The following is an 18,828-nucleotide window of genomic DNA, read 5'->3' on the forward strand; positions in this document are numbered from 1 at the left end:
TCCAAATGCAGCCCTTGCAGGTTCCGCATTCTTTATCTTCCTTCATCTGTGACCTCTGCCTTTCCCCAGCAAAGAGGAAACTCCTCAAAATGGACAAAGATCAGGCTTCATTCAGGAACCCAAATACTTTTCTCTTTTTGTAAATACCCAATGGTCTGTTTCTTTTACTACCAAGAGCCCCACCAGCTGGAAGCACATTTAGAAACACTCCAAAACACTTGTTATTTTAAATATTTTATAGAGCCCAAGTGCTTTTCAAGGAGAATTATGAATATGCTTTTGTTTTAAAAGACTTGGTATAAAAAATAAAGAATCAGAACACTTTGGGAATAGTATGACAGAATAAGATAAAGCTGAGAAACAGAACCTTAAATTGTAGTCACAATGAGGGATGGATATTTGGACACGTGATAAGCAAGCAGGATAAAATGTCAATGGCAAGATCTAGGTAGTAGTTGTATGGGTGTTCACTGCAAAATTCTTCCAACTTTACCATATGTCTGAAACATTCATAATAAAATGTTGGAAAAAATTCAGGTCTCAGGGGTAAACTGGATTTCTGTTACTTCATCTGATCTTGCTCACTTGTGTGGCTTAGGCAACCTGCTCAAATTCCGTAAGCCTCTATGTACTTGGCAAAGGGGATCATGTTCGTCTTATTTACCTTCCAAGGCTGCTGTGAGGATGAATAAGGCCAACATAAGTGAAATCCCAGCACCTACTGTGTCTACAAAAGCAGACAGTCCTTCTGGAGTTGGGGTTGGGGGTCTAGGCCCTCTGGGCTCTGTCTAGATTCACCTTTGTGAACATATGACAATGTCCTCAAGTTTCCCCCTCACAGATTCTCACAACCTACCGTTTGTTCTCTGTCTCTAAGCACACAGTCATTTTCATATGTTGATCTTCCTTTCGCTCTTCCAAAGTGGCGGATATAAGAGAAAGTTCCCCAAAGAGGGAGACCAGCCAGGTCAGGCGAGAAATGCCACTGAACGCAGGGAAGCCAAACCGCTCTTCTTCCAATGGGCCAGCTGTGGGGAATCACAAATACCATGGGAAGTGGGAAGTTAAGGACTGATAGCTGGAGAGCTGAGGGAGCAAGTGGGCAGGTGTGTGGCTAGGTCCTCAAGACAAAGCAACCTTGCCTTACAGCATGATATGCAAGATGACTACTGATATTTAGGTGCCTGAATGAAAACTTCATAAAAGCACTTCTCTTTTTTCTTGTTTACTTGATTCAATTTTCTTAGGAAAATAAAACATTTTATTGGAAACAGCAGTCCATCTAGCCCATAGGATAATAAAAATATTTCAGGCTTCTACTATGCACATGTGGTTTACATATAGTAAACATACACACACATACATACATACCCTCTTCAGTTAGTGATTTAAAGAAGTCTTATAAAAGAAAAAGGATCAAGGTATTTTAGGCCCCCAAGCCTATATTCCTATAAATACCATATAACTAACAATAGGGTAAATGACAATAGGGTGAAGGCACCATGATAGCTATGAAGAAAACAGCAATACCTATAAACTATGTCAATATAAAAAAAAAACTGATACAGTGTTAAGTGTTTCCTTAGTCTTCATAATCTCCTACACAAAAGTACATTAAAAAAAATATCTGTGTGAGCAATATGTGTGGTTAAGATATTGCTCCCGACTCTCTCCAGCCCCAATTTTAAACATAACCCAAACTTAAAAGGCTATGTAACCTGTTACGTTGTTTATAAACTAATTCCTTACAAATTTGATACTGACTTGAAAAGAATTCATATTATGACTATGTTTTAAAAAAGAGAACAGGGGCGCCTGGGTGGCTCAGTCGGTTGAGCGTCCGACTTCAGCTCACGTCACGATCTCACGGTCCGTGAGTTCGAGCCCCGCGTCGGGCTCTGGGCTGACAGCTCAGAGCCTGGAGCCTGCTTCCGATTCTGTGTCTCCCTCTCTCTGCCCCTCCCCCATTCATGTTCTGTCTCTGTCTCAAAAATAAATAAATGTTATAAAAAAAATTTTTTTAAAAAAATAAAAAAGAGAACAAGCTATAAATAAAAGCAAAAAAATTTATAAGTTTCATAGACAACATGGTTTGAAGTCACTAGGACCTAAATATCAAAGTTACAAAAGAAAGGTTTCTCCCTCTCAGCTGGTTACTGTCTGCTCTTGGGCTTTTTGGAGAGGACAGAGCAGCCATCAAATGTTTGAGCCATGAAGTCAGAGGCCTGAGCTCCAATCTGGCTCTGCCACAAAGCTGTTTTTGACAACTTTGTGAAGCTATTCACCTCTCTGAGCTTCCTTTTCTCTGTGTGTATAATGGGGGTATAAATACTCACTTTATAGGATTATCATATATGAATTAACATGAACTAATTAATACATGTCACATACGTGGCACAGTTCCTTGTACAAGTTCATGGTTATTATTGTTACAACTCTATCATTATTTTAAAAGATGAAGGTGGATTTTAAAAAGAGGTTTCACTGTTATTTTCTGAAAATTCATGAGGAGATAAATGGTTTTACCACTGAGCAATGCCTGACCATGTCAGGGTTTTGCTTCTATAAGGAAAGCCTTCAGGAAAGGTTCCAAATACTCTAGGATATAGCCAGATAAGAAGGCCATCCAAAGAGCAGGAGGCTCCAGGATGCTCATATCCTATTGCTAATGGAGCTCCTCAAATAATGACCAACATAGAGCAAATAATCAAATATAGTATAGACCAAATATTCTGGGGGCTGCCCATGTCCTTGTAACGTGTTGGAGGAAGAAAGGGGCTATAGATATTGTTTACTCTGCAAAGAGAACAAAAATATTCTCCTCTCCAAGAACCTGAGTCCATGTTCAACCTCCTGTGGAAAAATAGTCTCCAATTTGTTAAGATTTAATGAGGAAAATTCTATCTAAAAGGTTGGGACAGAAGCATTTGTAAGCTTAAGATTTCTAACATACTTTTACCTAAGGTCCACCAAGCACTTAAATCTCATTTGAGGAAAGAAAAAAAAAATGGCTATTTTTATTGTTTGTGGAAGCATGGGAAGATTATATTAAATTGGCCTTCAGTCAGACAGTCTTTAGAAAAAATGAATCCAAATTAACATCCTAGAGAACTAGGAAAGAACCTAGTTAGCTTTCTGGCCTCACCAGTTACACATGACCTGTGATCCCACCTCAAACTGACCTGTAAAGAGGAGAGACCCTTTTAGCAGGTCTTTTCCCACCACTTCTTTTTTCAGGAATGCAAACTCCTCCATCAAGAGTTCAACATGCTCCTCATGCAAGACCTTTCCTGTCATGACAAAAATGGGAGTAAAAAAGGCAGTCATCATCAGTCATGTATAGATGTGCATCCCAGAGTCTAGGTCTGTCTTCTACCAGCACAGAAGGACACAGCGACTGCAGAACCACCTGGGGTACCACTATACCCTTACACACCCCACCTGGAGGTGATGTCAGTTCTCAACTTACAACAGAAATGAAAGTCTAAGAAAGCAACATGATATCTACCTGCCCCAAAGGCAAGATGAGATCTGGGAAGTATCTGAGCTGAGTGCTAACTTCTCTTCTAGCCAGAATGGGGCAGTGCAGCATAAAAATCTAAGAAACAAGGAGAAGAAAAGGAATTTTGAGGACTAAAGAGAAGCTAAAATTAGACTCTTTATTTCAAAAACTGGAAGAACCAAGTGACTTTTTCAAATTACCCAGGTTGGAGGGTGGATAATTAATATTCGTAACTAAAATTTTGGATTATAAAAGAAAGCTGTTAAAATTTTTTGCTCTGGTGGCTTTTTCTTATCTAGGTTAGAAGATTCATAAAATACCAGAACTGGTTCCCCTTCTTCAATAGTTCTTTATTTTCAACTAATCCCACATGACTTTTTTTTTTTTTTTAATATATATTCCTTCCAGGGGCGCCTGGGTGGCGCAGTCGGTTAGGCGTCCGACTTCAGCCAGGTCACGATCTCGCGGTCCGTGAGTTCGAGCCCCGCGTCAGGCTCTGGGCTGATGGCTCGGAGCCTGGAGCCTGTTTCTGATTCTGTGTCTCCCTCTCTCTCTGCCCCTCCCCCGTTCATGCTCTGTCTCTCTCTGTCCCAAAAATAAATAAACGTTGAAAAAAAAAATATATATATATATATATTCCTTCCATATTACCAACCTCTCTAGGTACACAAAACAAAACAAAACTCAGGAAAAACTTAAAGTACAAGAAAGCTCTTTTGTTCAAATATGTTTTGTTCAGTATTTCCCTTTTATTTTTATTTATTTATTTTTATATCTCTCTGGCTTATTTACTACTTGTTACAAGTTTGTGCCCTTAAACATTATGAATCTTACCCCTCACACATCCTATTCCCTGGTGGTAATTACCATTTCACTGGCTATTTTTTTTTATAGGTTTGACTTTCTAGATTCCACAAATAGTGATAATCATATAGTACTTGTCTTTCTCTGACTTATCGCACTTAGCATAATGTGCTCAAGGTTTATCTGTGTTGTTGCAAATGGCAGAATAACCTCCTTTCCCACTGCTGAATAATATTCCAGTTTATATATGTATCACACCTTTTTTTTTTTTTAACATTCATCTGTTGATGGGTATTTGGGTTGCTTCCATGTCTTGGTTATTGTGAATAATGCTACAATGAACATGGGTGTGCAGTTATCCCTTCAATGCACTGATTTCAATTCCTTCAGATATATACCCAGGAGTAGGTTTCTGGATCATCGATCATCTGACAGTTCTGTTTTTAATTTTTTGAAGACCCATCATACTGTTTTCCATTTTGGATATGCCAGTTTACATTCCAACCAAGAGTACATCAGAGTTCCTTTTTCCCCACATCCTTATCAACATTTGTTACCTCATTGTTTGAAAATAGCTACCATAATAGGTGTGAGGTGATATCTCATTGTGGTTTTGGTATGCCTGATGATTAGTGACCGTGAACTCCTCTTCATACATCTGTTGACATACCTGTTTGTATATCTTCTTTGGAAATGTGTCTCTTAAATTCCTCTGCCAATTTTCTAATTGGATTGTTTGCTTTTCCCCTATTAGCTGTGTGAGTTCTTTATATTTTAGATATTAACCCCTTATGACATATATAGTTTGCAAATATTTTTTCCCATTCTATAGGTTGCCATTTCAGTTTACTGAATATTTCCTTTACTGTGTAGAAGCTCTTTAGTTTGATGTGTTTATGTTTATTTTAGCTTTCTTTGCCTGTGAAGTTGGTGTCTTATCCAAGCTAACACTGCTAAAAACAAAGTCAAGGATTTTCCCCCTATGTTTTCTTTTAGGAGTTTTACAGTATCAGATAAGTCTCTTTTTCTTATGATTTCATATGTCTCTGATACATTTCAAGACAATTTCTGTGACTGATGTAAGACAGGAGTCCAGTTTCATTCTTTTACATGTGCATATCCAGTTTTCCTAACACCACTGATTGAAGAGACTACCATTTTCCCACTGTATGTTCTTGGTGCCCTTGCCAAATATTAGTTAACCACGTATGCATGGGTTTATGTTTGAGCTCTCTATACTGTTCCACTGGTCTATGTGCCTGATTTTATGCCAGTGCCACACTGTTTTGATTCCTATACCTTTATATCATAAATTGTAATTTAGGAAGTGTGATGCTTCCAGATTTATTGTTCATTCTCAAGATTGTTTTTGGTATTGAGGGTCTCTTATGGTTTCACACAAATTTCAAAATGGTTTTACTATTTCTGTAAAAATAATGCCATTGGAATTTTGCTAGGGATTGCACTGGATCTATAGATTGCTTTACAAAGTATGAACTTTAAAAATATCTATCCTTCCAATCCAAGAACATGAGGTACCTTTCCAATTAGTTGTGTCTTCTTCAATCTGTTTTTAAAAATTTTTTATTTAAATTTCAGTTAGTTAACATACAGTGTATTGTTAGTTTCATTATACTGTATGTTTCAGGTGTACAATTTAGTAATTCAACACTTAACATATAACACATGGTGCTCAATTACAAGTACACTCCTTAATCCTCAATACCTATTTAACCCATTCCCACCCCACCCCCACTTCTCCTCTGGTAACCATGTGTTTGTTCTCTATAGCTAAAAGTGTGTGTTTGGTTTACCTCTCTTTCTCTTTTTTTCCCCTATGATCATTCGTTTTGTTTCTTAAATTCCACATATGAATGGAATTATATGGTATTTGTCTTTTTCTGACTGACTTATTTCACTTAGCATAAACCTCTCTAGCTCCATCCACGTCCTTTTTTGCAAGATTTATCTTTTTTATGGCTGAGTAATATTCCATTGTATATAAATATACCACATTTTCTTTATCCATTCATCAGTCAAAGAACCTTTGGGTCATTTCCATAATTTGGGTATTGTAGATGCTGCTGCTATAAACATTCGGGGTACATGTATCCCTTTGAATTCGTATTTTTGTATTCTTGGGGTAAATATCTATTAGTGCAATTGCTGGATCTTCATTAATCCCTTTCATCAATGTCTTACAGTTTTCAGTGTACATGTCTTTCACCTCCTTGGTTAAATTTATTCCTAAGTATTTTATTGTTTTTAATGGTACTACAAATGGGATTGCTTTCTTATTTCACTTTCAGATAATTTGTTAGTATATAGAAACACAAATGATTTCTGCACGCTAATTTTGTATCTGCAACTTTACTTGCTTATTAGTTCGAACAGTTTTTTGGTGGAGTCTTTAGGGTATTCTGCATATAAGAGCATGTCATCTGCAGAGACAATTTTACTTTTTCTTTCTGATTTGGATGCCTTTTATTTCTCTTTCTTGCCTACTTGCTCTATGACTTCCAGTACTACATTAAACAGAACACAGTGGTAAGAGTGGGCATCCTTGTCTTGTTCCTGATCTTGGAGGAAAAGCTTTCAGTGCTTCACCACGAAGTATGAGGTTAGCTGTAGGCTTTTCAATATTTTATTATACTGAGAAACATCCCATCTAAACCTAATTTGTTCAGATTTTTTTTTATCATAAAAGAATTGCCAAATACTTTTTCTGCACCTATGGAGATGATGATATATTTATCCTTCATTATGTTAATGATTTACATACCCTGAATGATGCTTGCATCCCAGGGAGGAACATCATTAAATCCTCGTGTATGATCCTGTTAATGTGTTCTAGAATTTGGCACTAGTATTTTGGTGAAGATTCTGCATCTATGTCCATTATGGATATTGACCTGTAATTTTCTTTTCTCTTAATGTTCTTGTCTTGGATCATGGTATTTTGGTAATGCTGGCCTTGTAAAATGAGTTCGAAAGTGTTCTTTCCTCTTCAATTTTCTGTAAGAGTTTGAGAAGGATTGGTAACAATTCTTTACATGTTTGGTAGAATTCACCTGTGAAGCCATCTCATCCTGGACATTTATATGTTGGGATTTATTATTATTTATTATTGTCATCATCATCATCTAATCCCTTCCTCATTGTTGGTCTGTTCCATTTTTCTATTCATGATTAAATCTTGGTAAATTACATTTCTATGCATCTATCCATTTCTTCTAAGTTATCTAATTTTTTGGCATAAAATTGTTCATAGTAGTCTCTTATGATCCTTTGTATTTCTGCGGTATCAGTTATATTACTCCCTCACTTATTCCAGTCATCTTTTTTTTTTCCTGGTAAGTGCAGCTAAAGGTTTGTCAATTTTGTATTTCTATTCAAAAAACCAACTCAGTTTCATTTATCTTTTCCATCATCTTTCTAGTCTCTATTTCATTTATTTCTGCTCTAATCTTTATTATTTTCTTCTGCTTTGTTCATTTTCTACTTCCTTGAAATGTAAAATTAGGTTGTTTGAGATCTTTCTCTTTTCTTAATGTAAGTATTTACTGCTATAAATCTTCCTCTTAGAAATGTTTTTGCTAGATGCAATAATTTTTGGTATGTTTGTTTCCATTTTCATTCATCTCAAGATTTTTTTTTAAATTTCCCTTTCGATTTCTTCTTTTGACCCATTGTTTTTTTCAGAAGTGTGCAGTTTACATATTTATGAATTTTCCAGCTTTCCTATTATTCACTTTTATACCATATCATGTGGTCAAATACTTGATAAGATTTCACTCTTATTAAATTTGTTAAGAGTTGTTTGTGGCCTAACATATGATCTATCCTGAAGAATGTTCCACGTTCCATTCTTGAGAAGAATGTATATTCTGTTGTTGGTGGTTGAAATGCTCTGTATTCTGTACATGTCTATTGGGTCCATTTGGTCTAAGTGTAATTCAAATCCATTATTTCCATATTATATTTCTATGTGGATGATTTATCCATTGTTGAAAGCAGGGTATTGAAATCCTCTATTATTGCATTGCTATCTCCTTTTGTCTTCAGATCTATAAACTATTTAATGTATCTAGGTGTTCCAATACTGGATATCTATCTATCTATCTATCTATCTATCTATCTATCTATCTATATCTATATCTATATCTATATTTCTTAATGTTTGTTTATTTTTGAGACAGAGAAAGACACAGCATGAGCTGGGGAGGGGCAGAGAGAGAGGGAGACACAGAGTACAAAGCAGGCTCCAGGCTCTGAGCTGTGAGCACAGAGCCTGACACAGGGGTCAAACTCATCAAGTGCAAGATCATGACCTGACCCGATGTCTGAAGCTCAACCAACTGAGCCACCCAGGTGCCCCTATTGGATGCCTAAAAATTTACTATTGTTACAACCTCTCAGTGAATTGATCCCTTTATCTTCTTTATCTCTTGCTGCAGCTTTTCACTTAAAGTCTATTTTGTCTAATATCAGTATAGCTACTCCAGCTTCTTTTGGTTTCTATTTGCATAGAATATTTTTCCATCCTTTTAGTTTTGGTCTATGAGTGTTCTTATAGGCACCATATACTTGGATTTTTTTTTTTTTTTTTTTGTAACTCATTGAGCCACCCTATGTCTTTTAGTGGAGAATGTAAGTCATTTACATCATTGACAGGTAACACTTTTGTCTTTTAACCTATGTGCTAGAGTTCACTATTGCAATATTCAGAAAATTAACTATATATTTACCTTTAACAGTGAATTTTATACTTCCATATATTTTCATGTTACTAATTCACATCCTTTCAGCTTGAAGAACTCCCTTTAGCATTTCTTATAAGGCAGATCTAATGATGATAAATTACCCCAGCTTTTATTTGCTTGGGAAAGACGTTATCTCTCCTTCATTTCTAAAGTTTGTGATTGACAGTTCTGAAGTATTCTTGGTTGATTGTGTTTTTCTTTGAGCACATGGAAGGCCTGTTGGGCCTTCTGCTGAGAAGTCTGCTGACAGCTGTATCAGGATTCCCTTGTATGTGGTGAGTCTTTTTTCTCTTGCTGCTTTTAGAATTCTTTGATTTTTTTGAGAGCTTGACTACAATGTGATCTCTTTGGATTAAATCATTTTGGGGACACTTGAGCTTCATGTTCCTGGATGACTGCATCTCTCCCTAGTTTTGGAAAGTTTTTAGCCATTATTTCTTCAAATAAGTTTTCCCTGTCTTTTGCTCTCCTTTCTCCTTCTGGGACTCCCATAATGTGAATATTGTTTCAATTGACGTTGTCCCATAATTCACATACACTTTCTTTGCTCTTTTTCAATTTAATTTCTTTTTTCCCACTGATTGGATAATATCAAGAGACCTGTCTTCACATTCATAGATTCTTTCTTCTACCTGATTGGGCCTGTTGTTGAAGCTCTCTACTGAATTTTTCATTTCATTCACTTATATGCTTAAGCTCCAAAATGTATTCGTCTTATGATTTCTCATTTTGTTCATACATTGTTTTCCTGAGTTTGTTTATTGTTCTCTTGAATCATGCTGAGCTTCCTTCAAATAATTATTTAGAATTTTCACGTAACTTGTGGATTTCCCCTTCTTTTGTGTCAGTTATTAGAAAATTATTGTGTTCCTGATAATGTCATGCTTGTTTTTTTTCCTATTTCTGATGGCTTTTGCATTGATGTCTGTGTATTTGAAGCAGTCACCTCAATATTTTTCAGCAATGTTTTGCGGTTTGTCATATATAGTTTTTATTATCATGAGGTAGTTTCCTTCTATTTATTGTTAGTTTGTTGAATGCTTTTATCATTAAAGGGTGTTGAATTTGGTCAAATGCATTTTTCTGCAACAATTGAGATGATCATGTGGGTTTTGTCCTTCATTCTTTTAATGTGGTGTATCACATTCTTTGTTTTCATATGTTGACCCAATTCTTGCATCCCAGGAATAAATCCCACTTGGTCCTGCTGAATCTAGGCTGCTAACATTCTGATGAGAATTTCTGCATCTGCAGAAACCAGATATATGGTCTTTACTTTTCTTGTAGTTAACTTTGTCTGGCTTTGGTATCAGGCAATGCTGGCCTCATATAAGTCTGGAAGTGTTCTTTCCTCTTTAATTTTTTGGAAAGTTTTGAGTAGAATTGTTGTTACTTCTATAAATGTTTGGTAGTATTTTCCAGTGAAGCCATCTGATCCTGGGCTTTTCTAGTTAGGAAGTTACTGTTTCAGTCTTCTTACTAGTTATAGGTATGTACAGAATTTATGATTCAGTTGGTATTTTGTCTGTTTTTAGGAACTTATCCACTTACTCTATGTTATCCAGTTGTTGGAGTATACTTGTTCATAGTAGTCTCCTGTAATACATTTATTTCTGTAGCATGTCATAATGTCTCCTTTACACTTCTGAGTTTGTTTATTTGAATCTTTTTTTCCTAGTTAATCTAGCTAAGAGTTTGTCAATTTTTTAAATCTTTTCAAAAGATTTTAGTTTCTTTGAAATTATTTATTTATTTATTTATTTATTTATTTATTACTATTCTAATCTTTATTGTTTTCCTTTTTTTCTGCTAACTTTTGATTTAGTGCAGTCTTCTAGTTCCTTGAGGTGTAAAGTTAGGTTGTTGACTTGAGATCTTCCTTCTTGTTTAATGTGTTTACCACCATAAATGTCCTTCTTTGTACTGTTTTTACTATATCCCATATATTTTGGTATGCTGCATTTTCACTTTCATTTTCTCAAGATATTTCTAATCACTCTTGTGATTTTTCCCTTCACCCATTGGCTAACTAACAGTATACTGTTTAATTTTCATGTATTTGTGGATTTTCCAGTTTTTCTTCTGCTGTTGATTTCTAGTTTCATTCCATTGTGTTCTGAAAAGATGCTTAGCATGATTTCAATCTTTTTAAATTTGTTAAGACTTATTGTGGCCTACATATAGTCTATCCTGGAGAACAATCTATGTGTGCTTGAGAAGAATGTGTATTCTGCTATTATTGGATGAAGTATTCTCTATATGTCTGTTCAATTGGTGTTGTCCAAGTCCTCTGTTTCATATATTGACCTTCTGGCTGGTTTTCCTATCCATTACTCAAAGTGGAGTACTGAAGTCTCCTACTATTATTGTGTCCCTTCAACAATGTTTGCTTCATACATTTGGGAGCTCTAATGTTAGGTGAACTGACCCTTTTATCATTATATAATGTCCTTCTTCATCTCTTATGACACTTTTTGATTTAAAGCCTATTTTGTTTGATAAATTTATGTCTTCTTGCTCTTTTGCTTACTATTTACATGGAATATCTTTTTCCATCCTTTTAGTGCATATGTGTCTTTAGATATGAAGTCTCTTGTAGACAGTATACAGTTGGACGTTGTTTTTGTTTTGTTTTAATCCACTGAGCCAATCTAAGTCTTTTGATTAAGGAGTTTAACCATTTACATTTGAAGTAATCATTGACAGAAAAAAAAAACTTCTGCCATTTTGTTAACTGTTGTCTATAAATTCTTGCAGTATTTTGTCCTTCTTTTCCTCTCTTACTGCCTTCTTTTGTGTTTTGTTGATCTTTTTTTTTTTTTTTTTGGTGACATGTTTTGATTCCTTTCTCATTTCCTTTTGCACATCTCATGTGGTTACTGTGGGAATTAAATAAAGCTTCTAATTATAGTAATCTAACTTAAACTAATAAAAACTTCAACTGCATACAAAAACTTTATTCCTTTACATTTCCAACCTCCCACTTTATTTTACTCATATCACAAATTATATCTATTTATATTGTATATCCATTAACATAGATTTATAGTTATTTCTTATGCTCTGTCTTTCCAATTTCATACTAGAATTAAAAATGATTGGGGTGCCTGGGTAGCTGAGTCAGTTAAATGTCCAACTTCGGCCCAGGTCATAATCTCATGGTCCAGGAGTTTGAGCCGCACACAGGCTCTGTGCTGACTGCTCACAGTCTGGAACCTGCTTCGGATTCTGTGTCTCCCTCTCTCTCTGCCCCTCCCCTGCTCATGCTCTTGCTCTCTCAAAAATAAACATTAAAAAAATTGTTTGATGATTTATGAACCAACAAAATACTACAGGATTCTATATTTCTTTTTATGTTTCCCTTTACCAGAGTACTTTTTATTTTCATATGATTAATTGCTGTTTAAAATCCTTTTGCTTAAGTTTAAATGACTCCCTTTAGCATTTTTTGTAGAATAAGTCTAGTAGTGATTAATTCCCTCAGTTGCTGTTTTTCCAGGAAAGTCTTAATTTCACCTTCATTTCTGAAGAACAGTCTTGATGAATATAGTATTCTTGGTTGGCAGTTGTATTTCTTTCAACAAATTGAATATATCATCCAACTCCCTCTGGCCTACAAGGTTGCTGAGAATTCTGCTGATAAGCTTATTAAGAGCTCCTTGAGAAGTCACTTTTCTCTTGCCTTTTTCAAGATTCTGCCTTTATGGTCTTTACAGTGTGATTATGTGTCTTGGTGTGGATCTCTGGAATTACTCTAGTTGGAGTTCATTAAGTGTCTTCAATTTGTATTCCATTTCCTTCCTCAAATTTGGGAAGTGTTCAGCCATGATTATTCCAAATAAGCTCACTGCTCCCTTCTGGGACTTGTATAATACATATATTGATCTGTTTGATGGTGTACCATAAATCCCTTAAGCTTTCTTCACTTTACTTCATTCTTTTTCTTTTTGCCCCTTTGACTCAAATTTCAAATGACCCATCTTCAAATGTACCAATTCTTTCACTTGATCAAGTTTGCTGTTGAACCCTTGCACATTTTTCTATTCACTCATTTTATTCTTCATCTCTAGAATTTTTTTGTTTTTTATAGTTTACAGCTCTTTGTTGATATATTCATTTTGTTCATGCACTGTTTTCCTGATTTTATTCACTTGTCTGTGTCCTCTTTTAGCTATCTTTTAGAGTTACTTTGAATTCTTTATCAGATAATTCATAGGTCTCTATTTCTTTAGGATTAGTTTTTGGAGATTAATTTTGTTCCTTTAAGAGGCCAATTTTTCCTTGTTTTTTTTTTTTTTAATTTTTTTTTCAACGTTTATTTATTTTTTGGGACAGAGAGAGACAGCATGAACGGGGGAGGGGCAGAGAGAGAGGGAGACACAGAATCGGAAACAGGCTCCAGGCTCTGAGCCATCAGCCCAGAGCCTGATGCGGGACTCGAACTCACGGAATGCGAGATCGTGACCTGGCTGAAGTCGGACGCTTAACCGACTGCGCCACCCAGGCGCCCTCCTTGTTTCTTTTTACGCCTTGTGATCATTTGTTGAGATCTGAATATTTGGAAAAACAGCCACTTCTCCCAGTCTTTACAGACTGACTTTTTATAAGGAAAGACCTTCTCCAGACAGGCTAACAATTCTCAAATCTTTCCTGGGGATGTATCTTCTCTGGGATTATGTGTATAATTTCCAAGTGAAAGAGGTTTGCCCCTGTTCTCAAAAACCTAATATCTTGCTCACCCTGGTTTCTTTATGCAGTACTGCAGTCTCTCTGTTGCTATAACAAATCATAGAGTTTGCCTTGTTCTTGGCAGCCTCTAATCTCGCATCTAAAGTACACTACTGCTTCCTTCAGCACCCCAAGTCAAGAGAGATAGAAACCAGTCTCTCAAGCAGCCCTTGCAAAACCAGAACACTAGATGCAGGTTCCACTCTTCTTTTTTCCCCCAAGGGAGAAGCTAAGACTTGGGAGTTTTGTCCTGATCACACCCTGTTGTGCCAGGGTGAAGCCGAGCAAATGCAATGAACCTTCTTACCGGCTTCAATGCAGCTCTTCTTGGCTTTGTGTATGCCTGGGTGACTACAACCACTTAAATTGTTTCTGGAATTCTCACAAAGGCAATATGGTCTATATATTGCTCTTAAGTCAGTGTCTCCACGGCAGAATGAGGTCCTAGTGCTTCCTATTCCACCATCTTGCTGACATTACTCCCAAATTATCCTTAACTTTTGCCATACAAAATGATATTGCATTTAGGTATTCCAAGTTGAATAAAAGTATTACTTCCCTGGGCTACAATGTAAATGTTATAGTTACATTTTCAACTCATTTTCAGCAGATTAATGTTACCTAGTTGTGAACATATGGCAATGTGGGCTCCTCAAAAGCAAGGGTCATCTTTTTATTATCTCTATTGTTAATAAGTACGGTATCTCATACATAATAACTATTGTGTAAAAACTGCTTAATGAACGCTCTGAGTTATAAATACTTGCCTAGAGAAAAAAATGTCAGTTTCATTGCTAAGAACCTTTTTCTTTTTAAAAGCCATTAATGATCTAAACATATCCACCCAGATTGTGCTTGCTAATGGAGATAATACCAAGGCTCTAATATAACACTTATCCTTAGTTTTTAAAAAACTAAGCTTGGGGCGCCTGGGTGGCGCAGTCGGTTAAGCGTCCGACTTCAGCCAGGTCACGATCTCGCGGTCCGTGAGTTCGAGCCCCGCGTCAGGCTCTGGGCTGATGGCTCAGAGCCTGGAGCCTGTTTCCGATTCTGTGTCTCCCTCTCTCTCTGCCCCTCCCCCGTTCATGCTCTGTCTCTCTCTGTCCCAAAAATAAATAAACGTTGAAAAAAAAAAATTTTAAAAAACTAAGCTTATTATTTTTAATTAACTAAAGTCCATATTTTGTTCAGATTTCCTTAAAATTTTTTTTTTTTAACATTTATTTATTTTTGAGACAGAGAGAGACAGAGCACGAACAGGGGAGGGGCAGAGAGAGAGGGAGACACAGAATCGGAAACAGGCTCCAGGCTCTGAGCCATCAGCCCAGAGCCCGATGCGGGGCTCGAACTCACGGACCGCGAGATCGTGACCTGAGCTGAAGTCGGACGCTTAACCGACTGCGCCACCCAGGTGCCCCCAGATTTCCTTAGTTTACACCTAATGTGCTTTTTCTGTTTCCAGATACCACATCACATTTAGTTATCATATCTCCTTAGGCTCCTCTTGGGTTAGAAAGTTTCTTAAACTTCCTTTGTTTTTTAATGACTTTGACAGTTCTGAAGAGTATTGGCCAGGAATTTTGTAGAATGCCCCTCAACTGGGATTTTTCTGATGTTATTCTCATGATCACACTGGGGTTATGGTTAGGGGAGGAAAACTACAGAGGTAATGAACCATTCTCATCATATCATATCAAGAATACGTCCTATTATCATAACTTACCACTGTTGATGTTACTTTTGATCAACTAGCTAAGGTAGTGTTTGGTTTCTCTAGTGTAAAGTGTACTCTTTTCCCCTCCTTTCTATATTTACACTTTGGAAGGAAGTCACTATGTGCAGGATATTACCTTTCTGAGAAAATTTAGCCTGTTATTTTGTAGCATGTACCACATTCTAGTTTGCTTGATTTTTTACAGTGCCATTTAATTTGCTCCTTTATCCTTGCATGTCCTGTAAGTCTCAATTATATGATTGACACTGTGTACATCACATCAGATGGTATGTATCATCAGACTGACCCATATCAGCAATCATTCGGTTAGGATGAAAACAACAGAGCTCTTCATTGCAAAGGCACATTTTTTTTTTCTTTCCTTTGCAGTTAGCAAGAAATCTATGGTGTATGCTTTGGTGTCTTGTTCTTTGTCCATGGATATCTGTGCTATAAGAAAATAATATACAAAGGTGATGGCCTCAAAGCTCCTCTTACTCACAGCAGTAATTCTCTATCTCCTCATTCAAACACCTCCTGAAGGTCTACTTAGTTCTAGGCACTGCTTAGCTGCTGTGGCGATGGGCTCTGTCCTTCAGCAGCACATCCCAGTGCTACAGAGTGCTACAAGAGTTTCAATAAAGTCTGACCAGTCTACACTGGTGATAAGCACAAGGTGCTTTCTTTGGTGATTTTCATGCAATTGTTCATGATACTTTGCTCATATATTAAAGCTTTTCAATAGCAAATGTTGAAACAAAGAGTTTTTAATTTAAACTTCATGTAACTAGGTCCCTTAATCATTAAACATTATAGTTAATTCTTGTTGCCTCCATAGAGGGACTTGTGCAGGTAATGTAAAAACAAAAATCTCTGGAAGGCAGTATGGCTTAGAGGAATGAATGTAGACTTCAGAGCTGGAAAGGACTGAATTCAAATCTCTATCTTCAATATAGTCCTGTTACTAGCTTTGTGATCTGGCACAAATTACTTAACTTCTCTGAGCCATGGATTCCTATACATAAGCTCCTATACATAAGAGAAAATACCTACCTCCAAGGGTTTCTAGAATTAAACAAAATAATATATGAAGCACATAGTAGAGTTCCCAAGTTCCTAACATGTAGGAGATATTTGATAAATAATCCTCTTGAGAAACAACACAAACTACAAAAGTATGCACATAATTGCAAATGACATATCAGATAAAGGGTTAGTATCCAAAATCTGTAAGAACTTATCAAACTCAACACCCAAAAAGTGAATAATCCAGTGAAGAAATGGGCAAAAGACATGAATAGACACTTCTCCAAAGAAGACATCCAGATGGCTAAGAGACACATGAAAAGATGCTCAACATCACTCATCATCAGGGAAATACAAATCAAAACCACAATGAGATACCACCTCACGCCTGTCAGAATGGCTAAAATTAACAACTCAGGCAACAACAGAGTTGGCAAGGATGCAGAGAAAAGAGGATCTCTTTTGTACTGCTGGTGGGAATGCAAACTGGTGCAGCCACTCTGGAAAACAGTATGGAGGTTCCTCAAAAAATTAAAAATAGAAGTACCCTACACTCAGCAATTGCACTACTAGGTATTTATCCCAGGGATACAGGTGTACTATTTCGAAGGGACACATGCACCCCAATGTTTATAGCAGCACTAGCAAAAAGAATGAAATCTTGCCATTTGCAAGTACACAGATGGAACTGGAAGGTATTATGCTAAACGAAATTAGTCAGAGAAAGACAAATATCATATGACTTCACTCATATGAGGACTTTACGATACAAAACAGATGAACATAAGGAAAGGGAAGCAAAAAGAATATAAAAACAGGGAGGGGGACAAAACATAAGAGACTCTTAAATATAGAGAATAAACAGAGGGTTGCTGGAGGGGTTGTGGGAGGGGGGATGGGCTAAATGGGTAAGGGGCATTAAGGAGTCTACTCCTGAAATCACTGTTGCACTATATGCTAACTTAGATGTAAATTAAACAATAAATTAATTAAAAAACGGAAAAAATAGGGACACCTGGGTAGCTCAGTTGGTTAAGCATCTGACTTCGGCTCAGATCATGATCTCACTGCTCACGGGTTCAAGCCCCACCTCAGGCTCTGTGCTGACAGCTTGGAGCCTGGAGCCTGCTTCGAATTCTATGTCCCCCTCTCTCTCTGCCTCTCCCAAAATCACACTCTGTCTCTTTCTCTCTCTCTCTCAAAAATAAATAAGCATTAAAAAAATTTTTTTTGAATAAAAAATTTAAAAAAGTATGCATATAAGACTTGGGCATGCATTACTCTGACTTGGGCATTTTTCTACTAGCAATGTTTCATATGAATAACACCAAAATAATATCATGGCACTGGCACAGGGCAAAGCTAATTCATGCTTGTCATTAGAGTACAAGACTCTGTTAAGTCTCTAACAAAAATGTGCAAATTCCCACGCATCCCTCTGCCCTGCTGGCCCTCCACACGTGCTCCTTATGCGTGCCTACAATTGTGGGGATGAGTAGGGGGTTGGGAGCCCACAGGACCAGTAACATATCTGACATAGGGTTAAGTTTTAAAGGCATAAAGATGGCACCAAAGACATCTTACAGGCAGAAACTCTAAACGAGAGTCTGTGCTCCAGACAGAACATACGTCACCTTTCTGCTCAGCCAGCTTCCACAGGTCCTGAGCTGCTTCCCAAGACAGTGTCATTGGATATTCCACAAGGACATGCTTACCAGCATTAAGGAACTGCCTTTGGAAAAAAGAGAGAGAAAATATATTCAAGTAAGCTTCATTAAATGCCCTGCATAACAGAGAATGGAATGTTATAAATACACATAAATCTCCAAGTTATGTAGGACTACAGATGAGAATCAGTGAGAAATGGGGCCAGAGGATAAGGAGGATGAATTGTACTTCCTATTATTTTCTAATGTGCTAGAGGAGAATGACTTTCCAGTTATGTGTTAATTTGAACATGCATCCATTCAACTACTCATGTATTCAACTAGGCACTATTTATCAGCTACTCTGGAGGAGAAATAAAAGACATTAATATGAAAATTGTCTATTACCACATGACAGCTATAAATAAAGACTACCAAACCCATGAACCCATGACAGCAGCTCTGCCTGAGGCAGTTTGAGATTTCAGTAACTACATCTGAATTGGGTCTTGAAATAGGAGGCATTTTCCAGGTGCAACATGCAAGATGAGGGAATTTCACTTTGGGCAGCATATGCAGAGGCGTGGATATTTATGGGAAATTTGTCCATCTGGATAATAGTATGAATTTCGGCATATGGCAGGG

At 36.8% G+C, this 18,828-nt stretch overlaps 1 protein-coding gene across 7 annotated transcripts in view; it reads right to left on the minus strand.

Moving 5' to 3' along the window:
• The window catches only part of BLVRA (biliverdin reductase A), a 50,679-nt gene that overhangs the window by 4,764 nt on the left and 27,087 nt on the right, over window positions 1-18,828 (minus strand). For all 7 annotated transcript variants that reach the window (XM_047096957.1, XM_047096962.1, XM_047096958.1 and 4 more), the window contains 3 exons: window positions 18,172-18,269; window positions 3,183-3,290; window positions 857-1,028 (listed from right to left, as the gene is read on the minus strand). In XM_047096957.1, coding sequence (XP_046952913.1) covers window positions 857-1,028; window positions 3,183-3,290; window positions 18,172-18,269 — 378 coding nt within the window. The remainder of the gene's footprint in view (window positions 1-856; window positions 1,029-3,182; window positions 3,291-18,171; window positions 18,270-18,828) is intronic.

This window comes from Lynx rufus, unplaced genomic scaffold (genome assembly GCF_022079265.1).
Source record: "Lynx rufus isolate CCGP_SWC_20201006 ecotype Redwood Valley unplaced genomic scaffold, mLynRuf1.p SCAF_4, whole genome shotgun sequence".
NCBI lineage: Eukaryota > Metazoa > Chordata > Mammalia > Carnivora > Felidae > Lynx > Lynx rufus.